Source organism: Schistocerca americana, chromosome X, assembly GCF_021461395.2.
Source record: "Schistocerca americana isolate TAMUIC-IGC-003095 chromosome X, iqSchAmer2.1, whole genome shotgun sequence".
Taxonomy (NCBI): domain Eukaryota; kingdom Metazoa; phylum Arthropoda; class Insecta; order Orthoptera; family Acrididae; genus Schistocerca; species Schistocerca americana.
In genome coordinates this window covers 301,557,279-301,582,049 of record NC_060130.1, presented here as the reverse complement: position 1 = coordinate 301,582,049, position 24,771 = coordinate 301,557,279, and the positions used below count along the sequence as shown (strand labels likewise).

Below are 24,771 nucleotides of genomic sequence, written 5' to 3'. Positions count from 1 at the left end.
ACTTGGACTGCCATGCAATTCAGTTCAATCAGCTTAAATTTATCAGCAGGTTACCTGCAAATGTAGCATATGGAAGCAGTAGCCAAAAATTTAAGTAGCTTATGAAGTATTTTACTGATAACTAATAATAAGTTGAACAAAGTAGTGTATCTTAACCCCAATCTGTTTAGTATGCCCGTATTTTTATTGTTATTTAAATTGCACTTTATGTTCCACATTTTTAAGTATTCTGCTCCTTTGCAGTTCCTTCTAACACATGTGCCCCCCCCCCCCCCCCCCCCCCCCCACACACAAATCAAAACCATTGCCATTATGCAACATTCTTTCAAAGTCTCCCAAAGTAAAAACTGGTTAATATGTAATTAGTGTATGTCTTGGAATGGAGTAAGAACTTGGAGAGTCATAATAGTACACAGTGCTATGGAAATGCTCACTCCAATCTCACTTTTTCATTCCAAAAGGGTGTGACATTTTGATGAGTGAAATCTTCTGGAACACACTGACAAGTTCTGCTGGCTAGAAACTCGAAAACTCTATAGTAGTTGAACTCACAGGGAAACACAGTGAGAGAATGTGTGAACTGATTTTTATATTTATGTTGCAGGTTTTTAGGTCATGATAATGTGTGGATCATAGTACTGGAAAAATCTCGTATTGTTTTGCACCAACTGGAATTTTTTTCTGATTTACAATATTTTAATGTAAACCCATGGTATTGCAATTGTATTTAGACATAGACATTCCTGACTGTTTGTCAGGTGACCCACATTCAAAATTTTATGGTCTGCTGTTATTTAACGTGGGTATTATGGTTAGAATGCACCACTAATGCAACGAGTAACTTCATACTTCTAATAAAAGGAGATTCGCATAACGAGATTAGAATTGGAGACAGCATGGCTACAGAAGCATACAGATATGTTTTATTTGGGACTGCTAGGCCATATATTTCATAGTATCCTCCGTGTGTAATAAAATTATAATTATGAAGTCAAAAATGTCCTAAATGCAACAAACTACCCCCCCTGCTGTTCACACCTGTGGTAAACTTTGTTGTTTCCTGCTCTTCTTACAGAGATTGAGTGCACAATTTCCTGTCTCTCTCTCTCTCTCTCTCTCTCTCTCTCTCTCTCTCTCTCTCACTCAAGCTTCTCTGCAGATCTGTTTGTACTGAACTTGATTTTAAAATATCTTGTAAATACTGTTTGCATAGAAAGAGAATGAGAAGTGCAAACAAGTAACATTTTCCTTGATTCATATTCTCAGTAAACATTTTGGGCATAATTGGAGATTGCGGTACCACCTGTTGGTTTTGACGTATGATGTCGTCAAGATGGCGGACATCCCCTACTGCAGGCATTTACAATATGTTGTGAATTATGTCACTCATTTACACACATAGATAGTACGAGAAACATTTAATTGCAGAAATACATTGAAACTAACAGGACAACCACAGAAATTAATGGGTTTGGATGGAGACAGTAAATATACAGCATTCAACAAAACATCAATAAAAACATGGAAAAAACTGGTATCGTAAGTTTTATCTTGGCCTCTTGAACTTAAATGAAATCAACAATAGCGCAAAACCACATACAGCTCAACAGATCTGTTATCTGTCATTTCACATGACCTGAATAGGCAAAGCAAAGTCTTCAGTGCCCCAAAACCAAAACTCGCTCATATAACTTCTTTCAGAAACCTAACCTCAAAAATGTGGGTAAAACAAACTCCAATCACAACCTAACATAAGTACCACAACTAACAACACAACCCAAAAATTCATAAGAAAATTTCATTGACACCAATTTCGATGTACAAGAAACATATAATTACGCACATAAACACATACCATATGTACTACAATAAAGAAAAATGAAATTGTAAATACACACTTACCGTTCGAAGTCAGTCTCAGCCAATCTAGCAATAGCAAAAATAATGTCATCATCATAATGTCTTGAATGGCCAGCCTACACTTCTCAAAGTAGGAACTTCTCCTGATAGAATGCCATGTGTTGTCCTGCCAACAACGCTACATCTGCTGGCTCCTGGTTTGATATGCAGCAACTTTGGCCAGTCTCATACCATCCACAAACAGAACTCCCCAACCATAAACAACACACCACACCAATATTTCAATAATCCCAAACCCTAAAACTGCAGAAATCAAAATAACACTCTTAATAAATCATCACATACTCTTCCAGAATTATTGTCTTAGATAGCACTCACAAGAGTGCAATTAATCACTAACATCACCCACAAACAATTTAGAAATATGAACTCCCCACAGTAGAGGGTGCCACTGCATACTGCAACAAGCCCCTTGCAAACATGATGCATTTTGCGTAAGCTGGGCCACCATGATTTCACGTAACACAGCCCTCCATTTGTACCGGTCGCTTGTCCGTTCGAAACTCAACTATGGGTGCTTTGTTTATGCGTCTGCACACCCATCGCTCTTACACCGTCTCAACATTATCCACCATTGTGGCATCCATTTGGCCATGGGTGCCTTTTGCACTAGAGTCCGTATGTTGAAGCTGCTGAACTACCACAGTCCTACCGCCGTGACTTTCTCCTCAGCAGGTATGCATGCCGTTTGTCTTCCATGCGTGGCCACCCAATTTATGCCGCCTCCTTTGGTGATTCCTTTGATCATGAGTATGGGGCTCGTCCCTCTTCCCTATTACCTCCTAGAGTCTGCTTTCGGCACTTCTTATGGTGGTTGACCCACAGCTATCTCCTGCGCCGTGAGAACCCGCCCAAGTGTTGCTGTGATGCAGGGCTGACAGTGGTCCATCTTCTGATGGACTGCCCTCTTTTAGCCCCCTTGCAGTCCTTTAATTTACCAGCTGCACTTCCTTTAATTCTAGGTGACGATGCCTCTATAGCTGACTCAGTTTTACGTTTTATCTATGCAGCTGGGTTTTATCACTCACTCTAGTGTGGGCGCTCTCGCATGATTTCTCAGGCTCCAACCGCTCCAGCGACTTTTAATTGTGACGTGGATACCAAAATAGTGTCTTTTATGGTAACAAGTTGTGTTGGAACCTCTATCAACGCTTTCCAGCTAGAGGTTCTTCGTTTTTAGTTGAGTGGTTGACCTTTTACCTGATCCATCAACCACTGTAGTCTGTTTTACTCCAGTCAACTATTTGCTCTGCTCCTTTTAAGTGTCCTCTATTTTGTGCTATTGCGGTGTTTATTTTAGCTCTGTACCCCTTGGTGTTCCCTCCCTCTGCGTGCAGAGGTTACGCGTTTACTGTATAGGCCTTTTACAAGTACATCTGTTTGGAACAGGGGACTGATGACCTCGATATTTAGCCCCCATCAAAAACCAAAACCAACCAACCAACTTCTTAAAGTGGCTTAACTACACACTACCTGCGACTTTCCCAGTGAGTGCGAACCCTTCACCACCTTGGCTTCGTGAAGCGGCCCACTTTAACCTTGGCCTTCATTCGCTTCCTGAGAACACTACTCCAGCCTCAGTCTATAGCCTTCAGTTTCACGACTTTCGCATGGAACTTTGTGATAGAACCTTTGTATACACTGATGGCTCTTGGACTGACCATGGGGTCAGGTATGCCTTCATCATTGGCACCCGTGTCTTTCGATATCGGCTTCCGGCACACTCCTAAGTATTAACAGCCGAACTCTTGGCCCTGCATCAAGCCATGGAGTACATCCGGCGACACTGGCTTTTCAATTGTGTCCTCTGCTCAGACACTTTGTGCCCTCCAAAGTCTATGTGTGCTGTACACTGTCCATCCCTCAGTGCAGTGAGTTCAGGCAACTGCCACTTGTTCACTCTTGATGGAGCCAGTGTCATGTTTTTGTGGGTTCCTAGTCATGTTGGGCTGCCAGGAAATGAGGCTGCTGATGCTGCTGCCAAGGCTGTAGTCCTCATACCTCAGCCCGCGAGTACCTGTATTCCCTCTGATGATTTCTGTGTTACGGTCTGTCAGGAGGTGGTGTCCCTTTGGCATGGCCAATGGTCATCCCTTCATGGGAATAAGCTTCGGCTTATTAAGCCTCTCCGAGCACCTTGGACGACCTCCTCTCGGCCCTCCCACTGAGAAGAGATAAAATAATCTCTCCTGCATATTGGACACTGCCGTTTTAGCCATCATCATTTGCTAAGTGGCGCTACCTCACCACTTTGTACATGTTGCGATCAACTTTTAACTGTTTTCCACTTTCTGATGGACTGCCCTGATTTATCAGCCATTTTATCGAATGACGTGTGGGCTGTCGCCCACATTTTACTTTTTATCCACCAAAGCAATATGGTGAAGGCCAGTTTCTGTGTGGTGTCGTTTTTAGCCCTTTTTCCATGTGCCTGTTTTTAGCTATCTTCTCTTCTGTCAATTGGGACTGACAAATAGTTGTTTAACTCCTCTGTGTTCGTGTTCTATAGTTCTGACTTGGGCGAGTATGACCCCAGCTGTTTTTTGCACCCTAAAGCAAAACAAAACAAAATGTAACACAACACAGTAACGCCTTGGGTCAAAGCAGATGGACGGTACTGCAAACTTCAGTTAACCCACATTTTGAAGTCTGGAATCTGTCATTTAAAGAACTATAATACATATTTAATAAAAGCTTTAATTTATGTGGCTACAAGCTCAAAGTTAAGGGTTTGTGTTAGAGAACCTGTGTCTGTTTCTGAATCTATCTGTTGTACAGGAAATGTCAAAGAGAAGCAACACTGATGTGCCTTTTAAAGCACCATCACACTCCCATAAGTGTTACTTCTTTGTTTTATGTTGGAAGCTAGTCTGCTGAACAGCTTTGAGTTCCAATATCGTAACAAAATTGTCCTCTTTTTCACTTATTGCTTGTTACGTTTGCCCAGTGCCCATTCTCTTTCCCTCTCTCTAACTGATGTTACTAAGGTTTCTGAAGAGCACCAGTCTCCTCCGTATTAAATTTAATTAAGTTTTAGCAATGCTCACCAGACATTTGTCTGTTTTATACTCTGTAACACACACAGTTTTACTCATCCAAACAATATGTTAACACCTAATAATGCTTAACGAACTTATCAACCATTAAATTTACATTAGACTCTTGTCTGTCTGTACTAATGTGACAGAAGGTCAAACCGGATAGGCTGGAGTTCTATAAATTCTCTCTTCTGATCCTAGCCAAATCACAAAACACCCTTTTTTTAAAATACTAAAAACCAATTTTATTAATATTTTCTGACTTCTTGATGCCATCCATTCTGCTACATCCTCTGCATCAACATCCTCACAGCCCGGTACATTTTTGAGCTATGAAACACCATCAGCATTTTCATTTTTGACATTTGTTTCATACATGGATTCAAAGTTAAAATTTTGATGATTGTAATGTGGCAGTGATTCCTGATTTTTTGGGTTTTTGGAAGTTCTAGGTTTCTGTGATTTCCTTATTAATGTAAGCCTAAGCTTGTGGTTGGCAGTTGCATTACTACAAGCCAATATGGCAACATGGCACATTCCTTACTTTTGTTGTATCTGGGTGCTGCAGCTTCCTTTTTTGAAGCAAATGTGTATGTAGGGAGCGTCTTGTAATTTAAAGGACTCTCATAGCAGTTGTACAACTTCCCTCAATGTCAATTAACTCCAAAAGATAGTCTTCAAACAATGGCACATCCTGTTTGTTAACAGATACAGCGTCTCCACTAATGGTAATCTGGTGAATACTGTATGTTTTTTCTACTGACCTAACCATCCATCACTGAAAATAAATTTTGAATCTTGTCCTCTGTGCTGTTGAAATTGCAATGCTTTTTCCTGTAACCATCATACATCAGAAACAATGGTATAATCAGGAGTACCCCAGGGAAGTGTGATAGAACTTCTGTTGTTCTCAATATACATAAATGATTTGGCGGACAGGGTGGGCAGCAATCTGCAGTTTGCTGATGATGCTGTGGTGTATGGTAAGGTGTCAAAGTTGAGTGACTCTTAAGAAGATAAAAGATGACTTGGTCAAAATATCCAGTTTGTGGATGAATGGCAGCTAGCCCTAAATGTGGAAAATGCAGATGAGTAGGAAGATCAAACCCGTAATGTTCAGATACAGTATTGCTAGTGTCCTGCTTAACATAGTCAATTCATCTAAATATCTGGGCATAATGCTGCAAAGCAATAAGAAGTGGAACCAATATGTGAGAACTATGGTAGAGAAGGCAAATGGTCGACTTTGGTGTATTGCAAGAATTGTAGGAAGGAATGGTTCACCTGTAAAGGAGACCTGCATCTAGGATGCTGGTACCACCTGTTCTTGAGTACTGCTAGAGCGTTTGGGATTCGTTCCAGGTTGGATTGAAGGAAGACATCAAAGCAACTGATGTATAGGTGTGCATAGCTTGATACGAACCTAGGTTTTGTGTGTCGGAGAGTACTTCTGGTACTACTTTAATTTTTCTCCTTTTGTATTCCATTCATAGGTAAAAGTACACTTAACATGTCAATGGCTTTTCTGTCATGTACTGCTGTTGGTAACTGTTTGCACCATGAATCAAGGGAAATCAACACAGATTGAGATGTACGTGGAGGTATAATAAGATCTAGATAGCCAGAGAGATTCTTATTCATAATTTCGTGTGGTCCGTAAATAAAGTTAGCTGGTTATTTGTCCCATAATATTATAATTTAACCATAACACCAGAATGTTCAACAAAATTTGAAATAACACTTAGAAATAGGTTATTTCAGTGAGGTATATCTTGGGCTAAACTACACATCCATCTGTTATGGCAATCTTGTTTTCATGTTGAGATTCATTGGCTTTGCCAACTCACAAGCAAGTGCACATTTCATCCTATCCTAGATTTTGGGCTAAACTACATTCAGTCTTTACCACAACCAGGTTTTTTCTTTCACAACCAAACTGTCACATTCCAACCTAACGTTGGCCTTGGACTATGTCACAGGTCAGTTCATCACCACATTCAGGTTGTTAGCTGTCACATTTGTTGTCTTCGCCAACTCACAACCAAACTGCCACATTCGAGCATTACCTAGGTGTCAGTCTGCGCTACTGGTCAGTCTGTCAGCACATCTTGGTTTTTCCAGTTGCCAGAGAAATTTCAAAATTTGTAAGCAGCCTTAAAATTAATTATAACCAGATCAATAAAAATTATTGTGTTTCTCTAAATATTGAAAACAGATTTAATAAATTCATATCTCCTGCCAAAATAAGTCAGTTATTTTCATTGGCTATAATATACAGGGTGGTTATAGTTAAACTTTTGCTACTTGAGCCAATGTAGACGGAAAATTATTAATCTTATGGTAATGATGTTCAGACTGTGCACTGCAAGATTTGTGTTGCTGTCAGTGTTAGTGTAATGACTTGCTGTTTGGCCCTGGTATGGGGACGTAGGGTTAAACACAAGCAATAGTTGCAGACAATCAACGTGGGCATGGACAAGGTTTGAAGGGCTTCACTTGTAAAGCTGTTTTATCAAATCAGCAACAATAGTGCTGCTGATTTTCATTAGTATCGACACATTAAAACAATACGGAGAGCTCCTCTTCCGCACTGGGGTTGAAGAACATGTTTTGGAAGTTTGAATTAACTGAAAATTTCGCATGTCTCCAGGAAGAGGTCAATTTCCAACTGTACCACAAATTGTTGCCTGGCTGAGAATGCTGGATGCAATGTGTGATCTTCAAGAAGTGCACAAGCTATGTTATGCCAGCTGAACATTTCATGGTCCACCGTTCGTAAAGTGCTGTGAACCATTGTGAAATGGTACCTGTAAACAGTTCCAGGCTGTTGCAGATGCAGATGGTTGTTATATTGACCAGTGTTTGTAACCAGGAACGTAAACATGGTATGCAGTTAACAAACGTTACTGACTCACGTGGAAATTAAAACACACTTAACAAACATTACTGACTCGTGCAGAAATTAAAATGTGTTTAAATGATTTACTCATTATTTCTCTTCCGAATGTCCTTATAAATGTTTCCAAAAAGATTCAGTGTCCTACAATCACTCATTTCAAGTAGCAAAATCTTAATTATAACCACCCTGTTCTGTTCTATTTCCCAATTCGTTATGACAAACGTCAACGAATCGCCAACAACCACACACAACGCAAGAGCTGCCAACACTGTAAGTTTACTTCAGCTCAGTCATGAATGGTGTGTGGAAAAGTTATTTTCAATTGTTGGTGATGACAGGACCCTTATCTTTTGTTAAGTGGATGTTACTTCTAGTGTGTGTGTATGATTTCTCATGTACTAGATAAAGTAGCTTGTTTAGAAGTGTCCTTGTAGGGTTGGTTTTGTCATGTGCCCTGAGCACTCAAAACAGTATTAAAAATAAGTTTCTGTAACACTTTGGAAACAAATTAATTGACAAATTCACCACATCGTCTTAGAATTCTCTGAACATGAGTTGTCCCTGTTTGCGTATAATCAGTTTTAATTCTGTGTGCCTTACTTTTGCCTACATTTAAGGTCAGCTGCCATTCGTTACACATTACAAAATATGTGCTAAGGTAATCCTAAATGTAGGTAATACAATGCATTTTTTTACACAACACTGCCATAACCAAAGAAGTTTAAAATACAGGTATCTGTCTGAAAGGTCATTTATGCTAAAGAGCAAATCAATTAAATATGCCAAAATTGTTGAAGGAAGAGCACTGTCATAATCTTGCCAAATGTAAGTATTTGTCATCAGACACTACTGTGAAGCCATTGGATCTTGCACTGGGAGAGGACCAGATGATAAGAAATATTGGTGCATTTGCTGACTGCCAGGTTGTACGATTTGGTACCATGAAGTCCGAGTGAAACTGCTGCTACCAGAATAAACTGCCACCTGAAATCGTGTTTTTATGGTAGAAGTCACCATCAGCTTGCTCTGTACTGGGGCCAAGTAAGACAGCGGAGCGTCAAGCAGTTGTGGCATATCTCAGAATGAATATGCAGGAGTCACCATCTCGTATGAATCTCTCTCCTGAAAGCATGCCACTGGACAGGCAGTGAATAGCAAAGACACGTGGCCAACACTGTTGAATGCTCTGTTGAGATGTGTCTGGAATTACACAAGAATTCATAGCTGTGGTTATGGGGAAAGTAAGGGCTACATCTTACATGGCAGATTTCAATAATTTGATTGCTGTATTGTCTTGTTTACATAAGCAACCTCAGTGCCCTTCATTCTTGGGTGCCCAGTGTTACGTGTGTTTGGAGAGAAAGCATATTACTGTAGGCTTGCCAAGAAATATCAACAAAGTCATGTGGTATGTTAATTGCTCAATTTGTGTTTAGCATAACCAATTTAAAATTGGTATTTTTGATCAAGGCTTACAATTGTTGCCTGAAATCCCTTAATAATGAAATGGTCCCTTTAATTTGCTCCTAATTTATATTTATCTTATCTTAGTTGGCTTGTAAGGTGCTGTAATGGGGTTTGAAATACGTGTTTTAATTTTGAGAGCAAGTGAGCACATTTGTTTGATCTACGACATTATTTTTCATGGAACCAGAATTTCCTTAGATTTTTGGTGGAAAAATAACATCATTGATTGGCTTGCTTGTGCAAATCCCAAAAGCCCTCCAATCCATTGTTCTTTCCATAAGACCATGGTAGATTCCTTTAGTCATCACGCTCCAGATGAGTAGGTGTCCCATCACAAATGACTGATAAACTGCAACCTTTTTTCCACCAAAGTTTTTGGCGCAGGCTGCTCATGTGAGGTATCTGTAGAGTAAGGTCTCCACGCCATTGTAGCCATGGCGAATGCTTTTACATCAGATCCAGCAAACCTGATGTATATCTCGGCTACCCTCCCCCCCCCCCTCCCCCCTCCGGTCCCTTTCCCCTTCAAATTCCCACCAATCAAAGCCCATTGTGATGCTCAATCCTGACTGGCAGTCGTTCGCAATGGAGCTCCCCCTCACGTCTCCCGCCAGGTGCTAGTTGCGTGCAGTGATTCGTTTTTTGAGTTCGAAAGGCACTCCTCCAATTGACATTCATTGTCAGTTATGTGCAGTCTGTGGGCCACAGTGTGTGGACGTCAAAAACATGTTAAAGGGGTTGATAGAGTTCACGGATGGACACAACGGGTGTCCATGATGAACGATGAACTGGTCGGCCTTCGGTTTTGGCTGAAACAGTTGCAAAAGTAGAGAAAGAAATTCTTGAAGATCGGAGTGTGACAGTTCGTAAGCTGTGTGAATGGATCCCTGAAGTCAGTAAGAGCGCAATTGAGAAGTCTTCGACCGAACATTGGCATTATTCCAAGGTGTGTGTGAAGTGGGCCCCCAAACTGTTCACCAGAGACCACAAACAGCAGCCAGTTGAAGTGGCTCATGAATTCCTGGAGCACTGTGCAGAACAAGGCAAGCAATTTTTGGATTCGGTTGTCACTGGCAACAAAACCTGGATACACTACACGACACATGAAACTAAGGAAACGTCTAGTCAGTAGCTGTGAAAGTTCAGACTAACATTGTTTGCCAGCATACTGTGGACAGTGTGTTCGGGAACAGAAAAGGTGTATTGCTGTTTGAATTTGAGCCTTCTGCCACAGCAATAAATGCTGCTAGATACAGTGAGACTTTAAGACAACTGCGTTGTGCCATTCAAAATCGAAGAAGGGGAATGCTGATGAATGAAGTGTCTTTTCATTATGACAATGCTCATGCCCATACAACCACTGTTCATCTATCCCCCCTAATCTAGACTTAGTACCTAGTGATTTTCATCTGTTTCCCGAGTTGAAGTAGCAATTGTATATAACCCATTTCCAGACCAACGAGAAGTTGAAAAACGAGATTGATCAGGATCTGCGCAATGTTGTGGGAGAGTTTTATGAGAAGGGTAAACAAAAAATGTCACTGCACATGATTGGCAATAAACATGTTTTCTATGAGTGTGTATGTGTGTGTGTGTGTGTGTGTGTGTGTGTGTGTGGGGGGGGGGGAGTGGAGACCTTATTTTACGGGCATTTCCAGTGGCAGGAGTGTAAACATACGTCATACATCTTTGATCTAAGTCTTTGAATACAGATGAATTGAGCTCTGTGGGATCTGTACAAGAGTGGCTAATGAGGATGCCTAAAATTTGTGGATGTCGGAGTAGCATGTGAATATTCATTTGAGTTCTGACCACAAAACACTAGTTTCACTAGCATCCCTTTCACAGCATTGAGGTCTCTTACTATGTACTGTGCCACCACATGGTGTCATAGGCCCACTTTTTAAATATTGGCATGGTGTTGCAACTGTGGTTTGTAGAGACTCCTTTAATTCCATGAACTCTTGAGTTGACTTCCACCGAAATACAAAATGTTTCATTTGCAACACTTTTACTCTAAATCTTGCAATTTGCAATAGGCATTTTGTTAACAAATGACAGCACTCGTATGTATTCAGAATTATTTTATAACTGAGAGTAGGCTTACTTCCTCATTATGGCACCGAGCGAGGTGGCGCAGTGGTTATTGCACTGGAGTGGCATTCAGGATGACAATGGTCCAACCCACATCTGGCAATTCTGATTTAGGTTTTGCGCGATTTCCCTAAATCACTTTAGGCGCATACCAGGATGGTTCCTTTGAAAAGGGCATGGCCGACTTCCTTCCCATCTTTCCCTAATCTAGTGGGACCGGTGACCTCGCTGTTTGGTCCCCTTCCCCAAATCAACCAGCTAACCAACCCCAATATGGAAACCTGAAGGCCATTAACTACAATGTTAGTGGGTTCAGATCTGTGTACACTCCTTTGCATTTTTAAGGAAAACTAGTTAAGGAATATTTACTTCATGGGCAGTACCTCTTCCATCAGTATTCCAAAAGTTATCTAATAATTTTGTAACGTATTGACGCAGTCGGAAGATTTTTCAAGCTTCGCAAATACTTACGATTTTTTTTTTCTCGTGTTTATAAAGGAACTGAGCTGCTGCTACCATGATGGATTGGTTCTTTAGGAAACCAATTTGGGCTTTACAAATTAATTTTATTTGCTCATAAAATAAATGACACTTACTGTAGATAGCCTTTTATTTTAGTTTGGGAAGACAAGTGGGAAAAAAGGTAGACCTGAATCATCCATTTTGGAGGTCACCTTTCTTGAAAACTAGCGTTACCCGGGATATTTTCTTTCATTTTGGAGTGGCAACTTTTTCAGTTATATCACTAACTGCAGCAGATAGAGATTAAAACTGAACCTACTGTACTGGATATAGGCTTTGGCTTGTGACTTAATGAAGTGATATGTGATGTTGGCACTGGCTGACAAAAAACGTGAAGTACCCAGAAGGCATAGTCAGGTGTAAATGTAACATCGTACACGTGCACACCATCAGAGGGTATATCGTTGACTGGTGTTGCAATTCTCTCTGACAGGTAGAACTGCCACCAGAGGGCATTAGAGCTGTTCATTTTTAGTGTTGTCCACCAGGTGCAGAAGGGTGTAGAATAGCTATGAACAGTGTCAGATGTTGAGTGATCACTGTTAAGGACATGAAGATACTTTGTGCTCATCTGAGTGTTATCAACCCATGACAGAGCTTGAAAGAGCCCTTATTGTCAGTCATGATTTGACCGGCAGGTTGAATCTTGCAATATCCAGATTTGTGGGGATGTGGGGATGTGACAGTGGCCCAATGTTACTCTCCATAGGAACATGAGGGCAGGCATGCTTGTTGTCAAGGTTCTGGTGGACCACATCTGACCACCATAAAACACATTGTAATCAGTTCATATCAATGACAAGAACAAATAATGAACTCCCTGCAACATTCTGTGTTGTCCAGCACCACTGGTTGGACACTAGCACCAGCCAGATTAGGAAATTGTCATCCCATATGTAGGCTGCCAGTAACACCACAACACAAACAGCTGCTTTTGGAGTGATGCTCTGAGTGGGAAGGATGGACTCCTGATGAGTAGCATCACATTGTGTCCAGCAATGAGCCACTGGTATGCACTACCTAGGATTACCATTACTGTCGAGTCTAGTGGCAACCTCGGGAGATACCCCATTACACCCTCTCTCAACCCGTGTAAAGTTATGTTTAATTCGCATATGCCCTTCTGGGTGCTTCATATTACTATTATTATTATTATTATTAATAATAATAATAATAATTTGTCAGACAGTATATTTTGAATTGTGTGCAGTTTGATGTGGCCCATTGTCGTGGTGAGTTTCAGCGGCTGGAAAATTTTTTGATATGTTGTTATTTCTAATTTACACCTTTTCATTGTGCTTATCTGTTTTGTTTGGGATGGATCCCCAAAGAAAAGGAAGTGTAACAGTCAGATGTTGTATGAAGAGATGCATGAAATGACCCCTGCTGTAACTTATGTTCGATATTCTAGTATGTTGAGCAAAATGTGAAATGCCACAAATGCGGGAAAATGAATAAAATGATTAAGGTTGCTGTGCCCTGTATGAAAGATGGGTTTATGTGGCTGTGCTGGGAAGGCATTGTTTAGAGGTCTGTTTTCAAGGCACTTGGATTGAAAAGTCCAAGGCTGCGATCACAGTGAAAGAAGTACTTTGAATCGAAACATTCTGAATTCACAATTATGCAAAATACTTTTACTCCTAGAAAACCATTAATTTGAAGTGCACCCATTAACAATTGCAAAAGCAACTGAATTGTCATCTGATCCTGTTTCAGCCTTTTCCATGTTTCTTACAGGGTCACTAAATGCAGGAAACTGGTGATTTGAGAAACACTTTTTTTACTATTTAAATAGTGCTCGGTGAATCCTCTAGTCAGTAGTGAAGTATTATTCCACCCATCACCAATAATGCTGTTTGTAGAAGAATTTTGGCACTAAAAATATTGATTGAGTAGTTGTGCAACATTGTTTCTGCCCTTCAATTGATTGAAGATTTTTTTTGTAATTTTCTGTTCTCCATAGACAAATATAAGATTTGTTTTGGAGTGGGGATGTATTTTGCACTTCCTGTCTTAACTTTATAGGAACAACCATAAACAATAAAAGACACACTAGATATCTTAACCACTGGTAACTGAATTCTGTTGATACAAATTGTTTATGATAGCAGTACCTCCATCTTCCCCTACACTTCTATCTCTAAAACCCATAATCGGCCTTATGGTTTGTGGCACAGGGTAATCCTGTGGTACTATCATGTATTACCTAGCCTCTGTACATGTTCAAGTATCTCTGATTTCGTGCCGTCGAGGCTATTTTGTGAGATAGGTGTATTAGAAAAAAATACATTGTTGTGCTCATTTCAAAATGTATGTCCTTGAATGGCCGATTTTAGAATCCATATTGATTCCCAAAGAGGAGATTTTTGGACTCTCAATTTTACAACACTGACATCAGCAATGTGAGACCGTAGTTACATTTAACTATCTGATCACCCTTATGTAAAACAGGTTGGATTTTTATGTTTGTCCCCATGTCTGAAATACCTTCTTACTTTAGGAACTTCTATTAAAATTCAGCTATAAGGGACATATTTCTTTTACATAATCTATCCAGAATCATAATGTCCATCTCATTAATGTTGGAATATGGACTCACAATAAAATAAACATACATTAAATGTGTCAGTGTTATTTCTGGTTATCTCTAAATGTCAGGTGGAAAGCAAATAAAAGACCTCTTGTCGAAAATTTTGGATTTTGAGGTATTGTAATTTTTACATTCAGCGTTAAATTCTGAACACAAAAAGTTACATTTCTCTCTCTAAATTTCAATGAGCTGTGACAGGTTGGATATTGGTGATGGAAAATAGGTGTTTTGAGCTAACATATTTTAAAGTTTCACTTATTACTGTTGTTTAGTCAGACATGTTTATGAAACAAATTCTGCATATGTATTACCCTGAAAATGTCCTTTGAGTGGTATGGAGTTTTTAAAGTTAACACTACACACTAAGTGGTTAACCTATTCTGACCTGTAGCACATTACTGTGTGTGTGTGTGTGTGTGTGTGTGTGGGGGGGGGGGGGGGGGGGGACTTTAAAACCAATAAATTGGCTCCAATTTTAAAGAAATTAGCATATCCTGCACATTTTTACTCTATGCTATGGCATCGTTTAGATCAGATTTTGATTTTGAAGCCATTAATGGGCTCAAAACCACCTAAAATTTTGAATTCACAAGACCACCAAAAGTAAATTACTGAGGTCTCCTGTTTTATAGTGACCTAAGGATTTGATTTTCTACTTACAAAATACTGGTCTGAAGGGGGTTCAAGATCATTCACAAACAGCATTTTACCTCTTCTTCTTTGCTTTTGGAATATCTGGCTGGTAAGATTCTTCCTCAGGATCCCCATAATCACTGACTTGAGGTTCAGGTTCTCGTTTTACTTAAAGACATAGAATGTCTTTTTATTCATCTTTGCTGTAGGTCCTGATGTGTTTAAAAAGATAATCCTTTCATTGTTTTGTCATCCCTGCTGGAATTATTGCACCAGGAAACCCAATGGGGCCGGTTTCTTCAGGGAAGATCTAGTGCGTAAATTCATTTTCGTGAATGTCCATTTTGCAATGTACACTAGCTTTTGTAGCAAACAATGAACAAAAAAGAGGGTTTATTTAGTTATTTGAGGTGCTTTGTTATCGCTACTAATCTTAAAGACATTTAACGAGTCATATGTATACACAGCAACTTCACCTTTTTCATTTCTAGCAGCAGCAGCAGCAGCAGAATTAACATGTGTTGTAGGTGTAGGATTTATTGCTGCAGTTATATAAGCTGTCAGCTGGCATTTTAGGGCTACTGTCTGCAAATTGGTAACAGCTGCAGGCATTTATAACTTTCATACAAATGGGACCACTTATCTTGTTTGGCAGTATTATATTCACAAAGCATTCTTCTTTATACAAAGTTATTCTGAGCTCCTTAAAATGCCTATAAAATTTAGAAGATACTATTTTGTGAAGCATTACATTTTCAGCTGCAAAATTTAGAAAAGCAGCCTCTTGTTGGGCTAGTATTATTTTCCCATAACGACAAAAATTCCTTTTTCAGAAAATGGTCATTGGTTGCTTTTAATGACATTATTGACTTCTGTTGGACTCAAACAACTTTCAAATCAATACGAATGTGTTCAGAATTAAGTAAACTGCCATAGTATACAAAGAAATGAAAATAAATATTTTAAATATTATAGAACTTTTTGCTTGTATTGAAAATTTTGTTTCTTTGACAAGAGGTCCATTTTTACTTTCCGTTTCTCAAATATTGAAATGACAAATGTTTGTGGAACAGTTTCTACTTGTTCAATGGATCATAAAACTGTCTCCATGTAATTACAATGGCAAGGAGTAATGGAGAGCGTAAGGTGACATTTTTTGATGAAAATTTGCAACTTTTTTTTAAGAAAAATGTCCTTTTTTTATTGTCAAAAATTTCTAATCTGTTGCTCTACACACATTCGGATATTGATTTTGAGTAAAATTGAATGAGGAAATTTGGCCACCAATTTCATACATGTGTATGAAGTTAATAGAAGCTTGTAAAAATCCAAAAATATGAGAATCAGTGACAACACTTGCGGCATACTAGTAACCTTGAAAAGTCTGGTTGCATCCGTGTCTTGAATAACAGTTGTGGATGAGATTCAGATTTAACTTCCTTCAAAACGGGAAGTGTGCTTGAGGGTGATACCAAGAGAATCGATACCCAATAATGTTCAATAAATGACATGGAAAATGTGTTCAGTGTGAATGTCACCAACAATAGGAAATGGAATTAGAGCTGAAAAGGAGAAAAACGATAGTTGAAGATGGTGAATGGACAAGGGGAAGAGTAGAGAGGACAATAAGTAACCAGCACAAGTTTGGGTACAGCAGAGTGTGAACTCTTTTAATGTGCTAGGTGTAGAGTGGCTACCTGATTACATCAACTATTATGGTTTGTCAGTAATTGCTACAGATTTATCACCTTAATTACGAAGTTATGGTAAGTTACTAAGAATTATGAAAATAGGCATTTTACATTTTGGTGTTTTTAAAAAATCGGAAAAGGTACTGTTTTCATTTCACTAATCATATGCTACCAAACTTGTTGATAGATTGTAACGAATTCCTTTTTGGGTATGTAGTAAACCTGTCTCCAAATGATTTCGCCTCCATGGCTTACTAAGACAGGTTATGTTAATTGAAGACAAAAAGTATTTGTTCTGCATGTATCAGCTTAAAGGAATAGGAATAAAACTGCTTCTGAACCAGTGGACTTCACAAGGTTCAAGGCTTCATCTGTGAGCTGTTATGGTTTTTCTAACCAGGTGACAGCACAAGACGCGCAGTTCACCTATCTATCCATACTTAACACACCACTCTGATACTATTATAGTAATTATTTTTGATTACCATTGAAAATATAAATTCTGTATTATACAAGTATAAGTACAAGCAAAACCCCAGTTACCCGAAATAAAGCCCATGTTAAGCAATGAACATCTAACATGTACTACAATATTTTGTATTGCATGTGTTTTTGAAGGTTTTGAAGGTGAGACAAATTAAAAAAAAGCTCTTTGTAGGGGTTCTGTATTAAAGTTAAAATTACAGTTTTAGGATTACAGTACATTAATATGCAGCATATTGTGCTTCATTATTTACAGCACAGTATAAAAAGACACATGCAGCTGAAAGAAACAACCACTTAAATGCACTATTGTCGATAGTGTAGCTTTGTTTAAGACTGTTGAGTTGGTGGGTGGGTGGGTGGGTGGGTGGGTATGCAATCTGAGGCCAGGCATTCACCTCTCTCTGCTAACCAAAGTCCAGCACACTCTCAGCTCAAGTTATTTCCACGAGTACAGGATTTCTTTTAATTTGCGTATTTTAGAGTTGTTTTGGATAATCCACATTTCAGTTGACCCAAGTTCGGTTAACTGGGGTTTTACTGTAGATTGAGGAGGAGGAGGAGGAAGAAGAAGAAAGAAGAGGCAGTGAATGAGGAAGGCCTGTGAGTGTTTTTGTAGAAAACACTGAAGACAGGCTTCTCATATAATAGTGTAAGTGAATTTTGTTTATAATAATATAAGTGCATTTTGTTTCCATGCTTTACTTATATTTTCAGTAATAATTTGTGAGATGTATGTGTATTGATTTTGCAGTACTTGAAAATTACAGAAATTTTTCAGAGGCACCATTCATGTTTACTAAATTAATTTTTAGCCATTTCCACTTAACATGATTTTTCATGTGCAGCTGCTTTAATTCCTGGAAAATCTTCTTTATTTAAGTTCGAAAAGTGCCTGAAATATAGCGTTTAAAGGTGTAAATCAGGCTTCTGATTTTTAAAATTATTTGGGGGTGAGGGCGGACCCACTCCATATTTTCTATGTGATTACTGATAGCGTCTTCTCTAGGTTGACAGCTATGTAATTATGAAGTCAGAACTGGTCTATAGGGTGCGAGTCATTAAGATGCGGATGAAATTTACAGTTTTGTGTTAAGCAGTGTGTGGGCAGTCAAAAATATTGTCTATATTGCTAAGCTAACCTAATTATCTTTCGTCAGATGCTGCGACTGCCCAGAATGCTACTCAGTTATTGCAGCAGAGTTAGTATGTGGCACAACAGCTATCACAGCCTTTCAAAGGGGGAGCAACTTGAAGAAGTGTGCTACACATATGTAAATTAAATATAAATATTTAAATTTTATGTGCCAGGATTTTACATGTGAAGTTCCCTGTGTTTATAATTTCAAAATATAAAACTCTCTCAAAATATCAGAACTTGTGGCAGTATATTGTAGTAGAAGTAAAGAAATGTGCCTTCTTTTTCAGGTGCAGGTGGAGCACATTTACCAGAAACTGTGGAATGTGGGGTCTGTGGTGCTGTTAGATTTTATCGATTTGTAAAACAGGCCCGCAAATTTGGAATATTCAGTTGTGAGTCATGTCGAAAGTTCATTTCTAAGATGATCAAGAGACAGTCCTCTCTGAAAGGAAGTGCATCGCCTTTGGAATGTCACAAAGGCAAAGGTAAACCAGTGATTAATTTATAAAATTTAAATAATAATAATAATATGTCCTAATGCAACCAGAATTGTTATTTCATGTTGCCCTGGGACAGTTTCTGTTTCTAACTAGTACAGTATGTAATTGTTATCAGTTTGTTTCATTATATGTTACATTTCTTAGTACTGTCATGTGTTTAGATAACCATATTGTGTTTCCATTCTTTTGCCATCATTGTTGGCTGTAATGCCATGATGAGGATTGTAGTTTTGTTGTTTATTCCAAGGAAGGTTTAAATGTGCATAAAATTGCTTCTCGACCTTCAGAGATAGACTCGACTGTTTTAGAAAAAATAAATGCTAGAATTCAGTCTTTTAACCATTTGTTAATCATTTTAGGATGTGTCTTGGTTTATACTCTCATTCACTAGTTTTCAGAAGACTAAAATGAAAATACTTGCAAAAAATAGTTACTTAGAAGATTGGCTTGTTATTGGATAGGAGCAGGACACTGAAATCTTTTAAGAGGATTTGATAGAACCACTACAGATAAAATTGAAATGAAAATCTTAAATCTCTAGAGCTGAAAGTAGTTGGGAAAAACTCTTGGAAGTTGCTCATTCAGTATTTTAAGAGGGAACATAAAGCTGTCACATTCACCATCCAAGATACCTGTGATGTAACTGACGCTGAAATGTGATTGCTTGTTTATTTATTTTTTAACTATATCTTGGAACAACTTTTCAGATTACAAATAATATTTCTTAAACAAAAGAAAGTTAGTCAGGAAGATTTGTAGCCCTAGTGTGTGAATTCCCTGTAGGATGTTGTTGAAGAGTAAGAATTCCAACATTTTCACACCACTTTATCACATTGACTCATTCAAAACTTGCAGCATTCACTCTGTGAACATAAGACAGGAAAGCCTTCTGAACTGGTATAATATTTCTTTAATCATTGTAGAGGAAGATTTGTACTATTATGTGGGTTTAGTTTTCAGAGGGCTTCCCCTTACAGTTCATATGGAATACTACACCGATACATAATTGCAATTTTGTACTCATCTAGGTACGCTGCCGTCATATACGTCATATAAGGACATTATTTTATTGTATTGTGAAACCAAAGACACAGCTGTGTCTGATTATATTGTTTATTTCAATAGACGTATTTTGATCTGGTTGACATCTTCAGGTTATATTAGCTGGTCTTGATATCTGTATGACTAATAAAATAGTGTGTCAGCAACTGAGACGTTGATGTCATGTGGATATCAAGACCATCTGATACAACCTGAAGATGGCAATCACATGAAAATAGGCCTATCGTAATAAACAATATAATCAGAGCAATGTCTTTAGTCTCACAACATAATATAATTATTGCCATTCACATTAATACACTAATCCTGATGCATAGGAAAGGAATGCATGGCTTTATTATAGAAACTCTTTGGGTGCCGATGGATCCAGTTTTCCATGGTGTTCTGCACTTTTCACAGGTGAACCTCTGACCTTTGAGAATTTGTTTTAAGGGGCCAAAGACATATGACTCACATGAGGAGATATTACGGCTGTAAGGAAGGTGTTCGAGAACCTAAAATTTTTGGAGGAGGTCGAGGGTATTCTTGGCCTACGTGACCTAACGTTGTCCTTGAGAAGCAGTATCCCATTCGAGAGCTTGCCCCTGCATGTGTTCTTGATGACCTGTTTGAGCTTCAGCAATTTGTTTCCATACTATTCAGTGTTAAATGTTGCACCCTGTGGTAGCCAGTTGATGAGTAGATATCATTCTTCACTAAAAAGAAACTGAGCATCACTTTTCTGGCCTTAGTGACAGAGTGGGCTTTTTTTTTGGGACAAGGGGAGTCAGGATGCCGCCACTCTGTGCTCATCCATTTGGAGGCTGGGTCAGAATGGCGATACCACATTTTGTCATATACCACAATGTCAGCAGTGAAATCTGTTCCTCGCTCCACGTGTCTCAGCAGATGGGTCAGGTAAACGTCAGTTCTCATGATATTCTAATTCTCTGAAAGATGCTTGGGAACCCACTGTGCACAAACTCAATGAACCTTCTTGTGTTTATGTGCTTATCAACATTTCAACAGCAAAGTGTCACGTAGTGTTCTGATGGTTTGTACGTATGAGCTCCTCCACAGCCAAAATCGTGGCACTGGTGGTGACAACACGTGCCTGCCCTGGGTGTTGTAGGTCCTGGATGTTTATACGTTGCGTTTCATAAAGCTGACATCACTGGAATATTGTGCAACCCACGAGACACTGCTTTCCACACATCTATTTTATCCTGTAATAAATTTGTGAGGCATGCTTTCATTCTGCACAAAGAAATTGGATAACCTGTCTTTGTGCTGATTGGGAGGAATCTGTTGTGCAACAAACTGTGGAAACACCTCTCCAGAAATGAAGAAATTGCTGCAAAGCCATTAGTTCTGTTCGTGCAAACTGGGACTACCAGTACCCAGTCTCTCAACACACACACATTCACCCACTGGAATTACATGGTCTCCTTTTCAGTTGGGCATAACTTATAAATTGAATGTTAATGCTGTTTTTGTTCTTTGAATCACAACACAAGCAGCACATGTTTATACACTTACTTCTTTTGAATTTACTCATCAGATGATATTTGCTGTGTTCTGTTACATGAACCACTGTTCAGTATAAATATTTGCGGTATTAAAAAAAGTCATGGTTGGGCACAGTTGCTGTATGAACTTCTTTATTGAAATGCTGCGAATTTTGCCCAACAGCATACCATTCTCAGGTGTTAAGAATGACATTAATTTCAGGTCATACATCCAAACATGATCATTTGTATTAAAATCGCCGTTTTCCATTACTGTATAAAAATTATAAAATGTAGGAAAGCAGCAGGGTTAAACATGAGGTGCGTTATGTTGTCAACGCAAAGCACAAGACCGGAATCTCCAGTTTGTGTTACCATGTGATGATGAGCCAAGCGTGAAATGGAGAGAGCTAAAGAAACAAAGATAGTTGCGGTAATATGCAATATCTCTTTCCAAAAGTGTATTGGAGCTGCTAGACAATGCATACCAATAACTGTAATAACTGTTCGGCTTGAAAATGTTGATTAGTGTATACGTTTTTAAGTTTGTGTTCATATTGGTGGTGTCTAACACTCTTACTTTTAATTACATTTTACTACCCTTCTGTCTTCTCAATTTGGATCCAGAAGTTACGTTCATAGATCGCTGTGTATGGCATACAGGCAGTAACTTCAGACAACTGACCTTGCTACTACATTCCAACAATGGTGGCTATGAAGGAATATTTTGGAACTGTGTTTTTGCATTGCTGCTTGTAATGTAACACAACACTTAAGTTTTCGCATTTGTAACTTAATATTAAAAGTAACGATTTAAAAAGTACTGGCATATTTCATAATATTTATCTTATTATTAATACAGTGCATTACTAATAAATGGACTACATCAATTATCCAGTTTTGGAGTTCTATTGAAATATACTTGTTCAGGTGGAGGTACACATGTTTGTTTGGTGCAATAATCATTTTGTTTTTATTTATATATGGGTTTGAAAATGAATCAGATTTAAATTACTAAATTCATAGATGTAAAGCTTATTTAAAATGTGTGCTTATGATAAACATTTCCGTCATTTGGCTTTTGAATACCAGTAAGCATAAAGAGGATGTTGGAATAAAATTCATGAAAAGTGCTCCTGTTCAAAAATTGATTGGTGGATTTTCTAATAATAGTTCTCGTAGTTCCCTTTCAAACTCTGTGGAGCCTTTTTGTGTAAAGGTGGTACATTCTGTTGTTTGAATCAAATAAATATGTATTGCAAATTTAATAGAAAAGTGTACATAGTGCAATGATCTAGATGACTCCATTAAATGCTAAAACTGTATGAAGCAAGTCTATTATCTTACTATCAAAGATATCCAAGTAAAACAATTTTTGTGTTATGTGATGAAATATAAGACAAAAATGGACAGTCCATTGCAGTTATTGTGACTAGAACCGTAAACAAGAGTGAACTGTCAACACATCATCTCATTACAAGTAAGAAGTTGTATACAACTAAAAGCTTTACTGTATCCTCATTTTTTATTAACTATGTGAATTCACTATGGGTAATTTCTGGTGCTGTGAATTACCTAATGGAATCTAATACCACACTTAAATGTATATTTCCAAATGTAACGGATTTTATGTGCTGGAAATTATTGCTGCAAGTTTTCAGCATTTTGGAAGTTTAGTATCTTCTGTAAATCAGGTTTTGTGTTTGTGACAACACTTAAGTTGAAGTAAGCTTTTATATTAATAGCACTTGATTTTCCGCTGCCACCAGAACTGATTACATTACATTAAAGCTTATGGTTGCAGAAAGTGGTATAGTTTACAAATCATTTGGAAACTGTTAGGGTGTTGTAAACTCATTTTATTCTCAACTTCCAGGCTCAATTCAAATTGCCAATAATATGCTGAAACATGTGGGAATATATGCTACTGTTTCATATATGTCCACTGATGCCTTCCTTCTTTTAGAGGCCACATATTCTACTCTTTGTGATTTATTAATTAGACTCAAAGCCATCATCTCTAAACTGAATTCTGCCCAAGGAAGAATTGATGATTTAGTAATGAAGAAGTATGAAAACTTACATTCAGAGGACCAGATTGGAAATAAATTTGTGTTTATGAAGAAATTTTGAGGAACAAACCTCCAGTAGTGAAGGAAGTAGCTCCTTTGTACACGTGCTTAACATCCTGTGAGGCAGGGTAAAAATGTTTCTATCATTACGAAATAATTGTACAACACAGTAGGAGAGAATTTTCCTTGGAACACTTCAGATATTTAGGGATACGATCTGCAGCAGAAGAGGAATGAAAAAATAAATGTGAGTAAAGTATTTTCATACAATTTTAAGATAATGATAATATTTTTATTACATGTTTTGTAGATTTTTTGTGTGCAACTAAATCATGCACTGCACAATATTCTTTTAATGCGGAAATTGTTCTGTTTCATTATGAGCAATTTTCCAGAATAATTTTATTAGTACATAAAACTCTGGTCCCCACTTGACTCATTCTGTGACTATATACCGTTGATCAAAAAAATACATGTATTTTGCTTCCAGTTAGTCATCTTGAATTTTTGCATGATATTTACATAGAAAAACAGAAGCAGCCTTGCAGATTAGTCTGCAAAATAGTTTCATTATTTTGTAGCAATTTGTGTTGTTAATAATGGCATACTTCCTCAGAAATCCCTTGTTTGTGACTAGTAAATTCTTCAGTGATGTTACAGTGACGATACTTGGGAAATACACAGTTTCCTTACTATACTTCGACCCCTCCAACATCTTAACCCCACAAATGCCAAACACAAATGTTCTTTAATCTTTCACAGTTCACAGAATTATTGCTTACTGATACACATCCATATAAGCTTAAATATTACTAACTTCACTATTGTCAACATGACATTATGTGAGATGCAACATTACTGTGAAAAGAAAGTAAGGCCTTCGTCAGAAATGGACAACAGACAGACAGGCATGCGCGTGCGCGCACACACACACACACACACACACGCACACACACGCTGCACAAATGCAACTCATGCACATGACTGCAGTCTCGGGCAACTGAAGCCACACTCTGAGCAGCAGCACCAGTGCATGATGGGAGTGGCGACTGGGTTGGAGTAAGGAGGAAGCTGTGGCAGGGAGGGGAACTGATATAGTAGGGTAAGGGTGGCAAACAGTGAAGTGCTGCTGGGGAGTGCACAGGGATGAGGTGGAGAGAGAGTAGGACAGC

General features: G+C 38.4%; 1 protein-coding gene across 1 annotated transcript in view; it reads left to right on the top strand.

Annotated features, from left to right (window-relative positions):
* LOC124555974 (histone-lysine N-methyltransferase trithorax) overlaps positions 1–24,771 on the top strand; it is a 220,142-nt gene that overhangs the window by 6,279 nt on the left and 189,092 nt on the right. Inside the window, exon 3 of the mRNA XM_047130020.1 lies at positions 18,766–18,963. Within this exon, the coding sequence (XP_046985976.1) occupies positions 18,766–18,963 (198 nt within the window). The remainder of the gene's footprint in view (positions 1–18,765; positions 18,964–24,771) is intronic.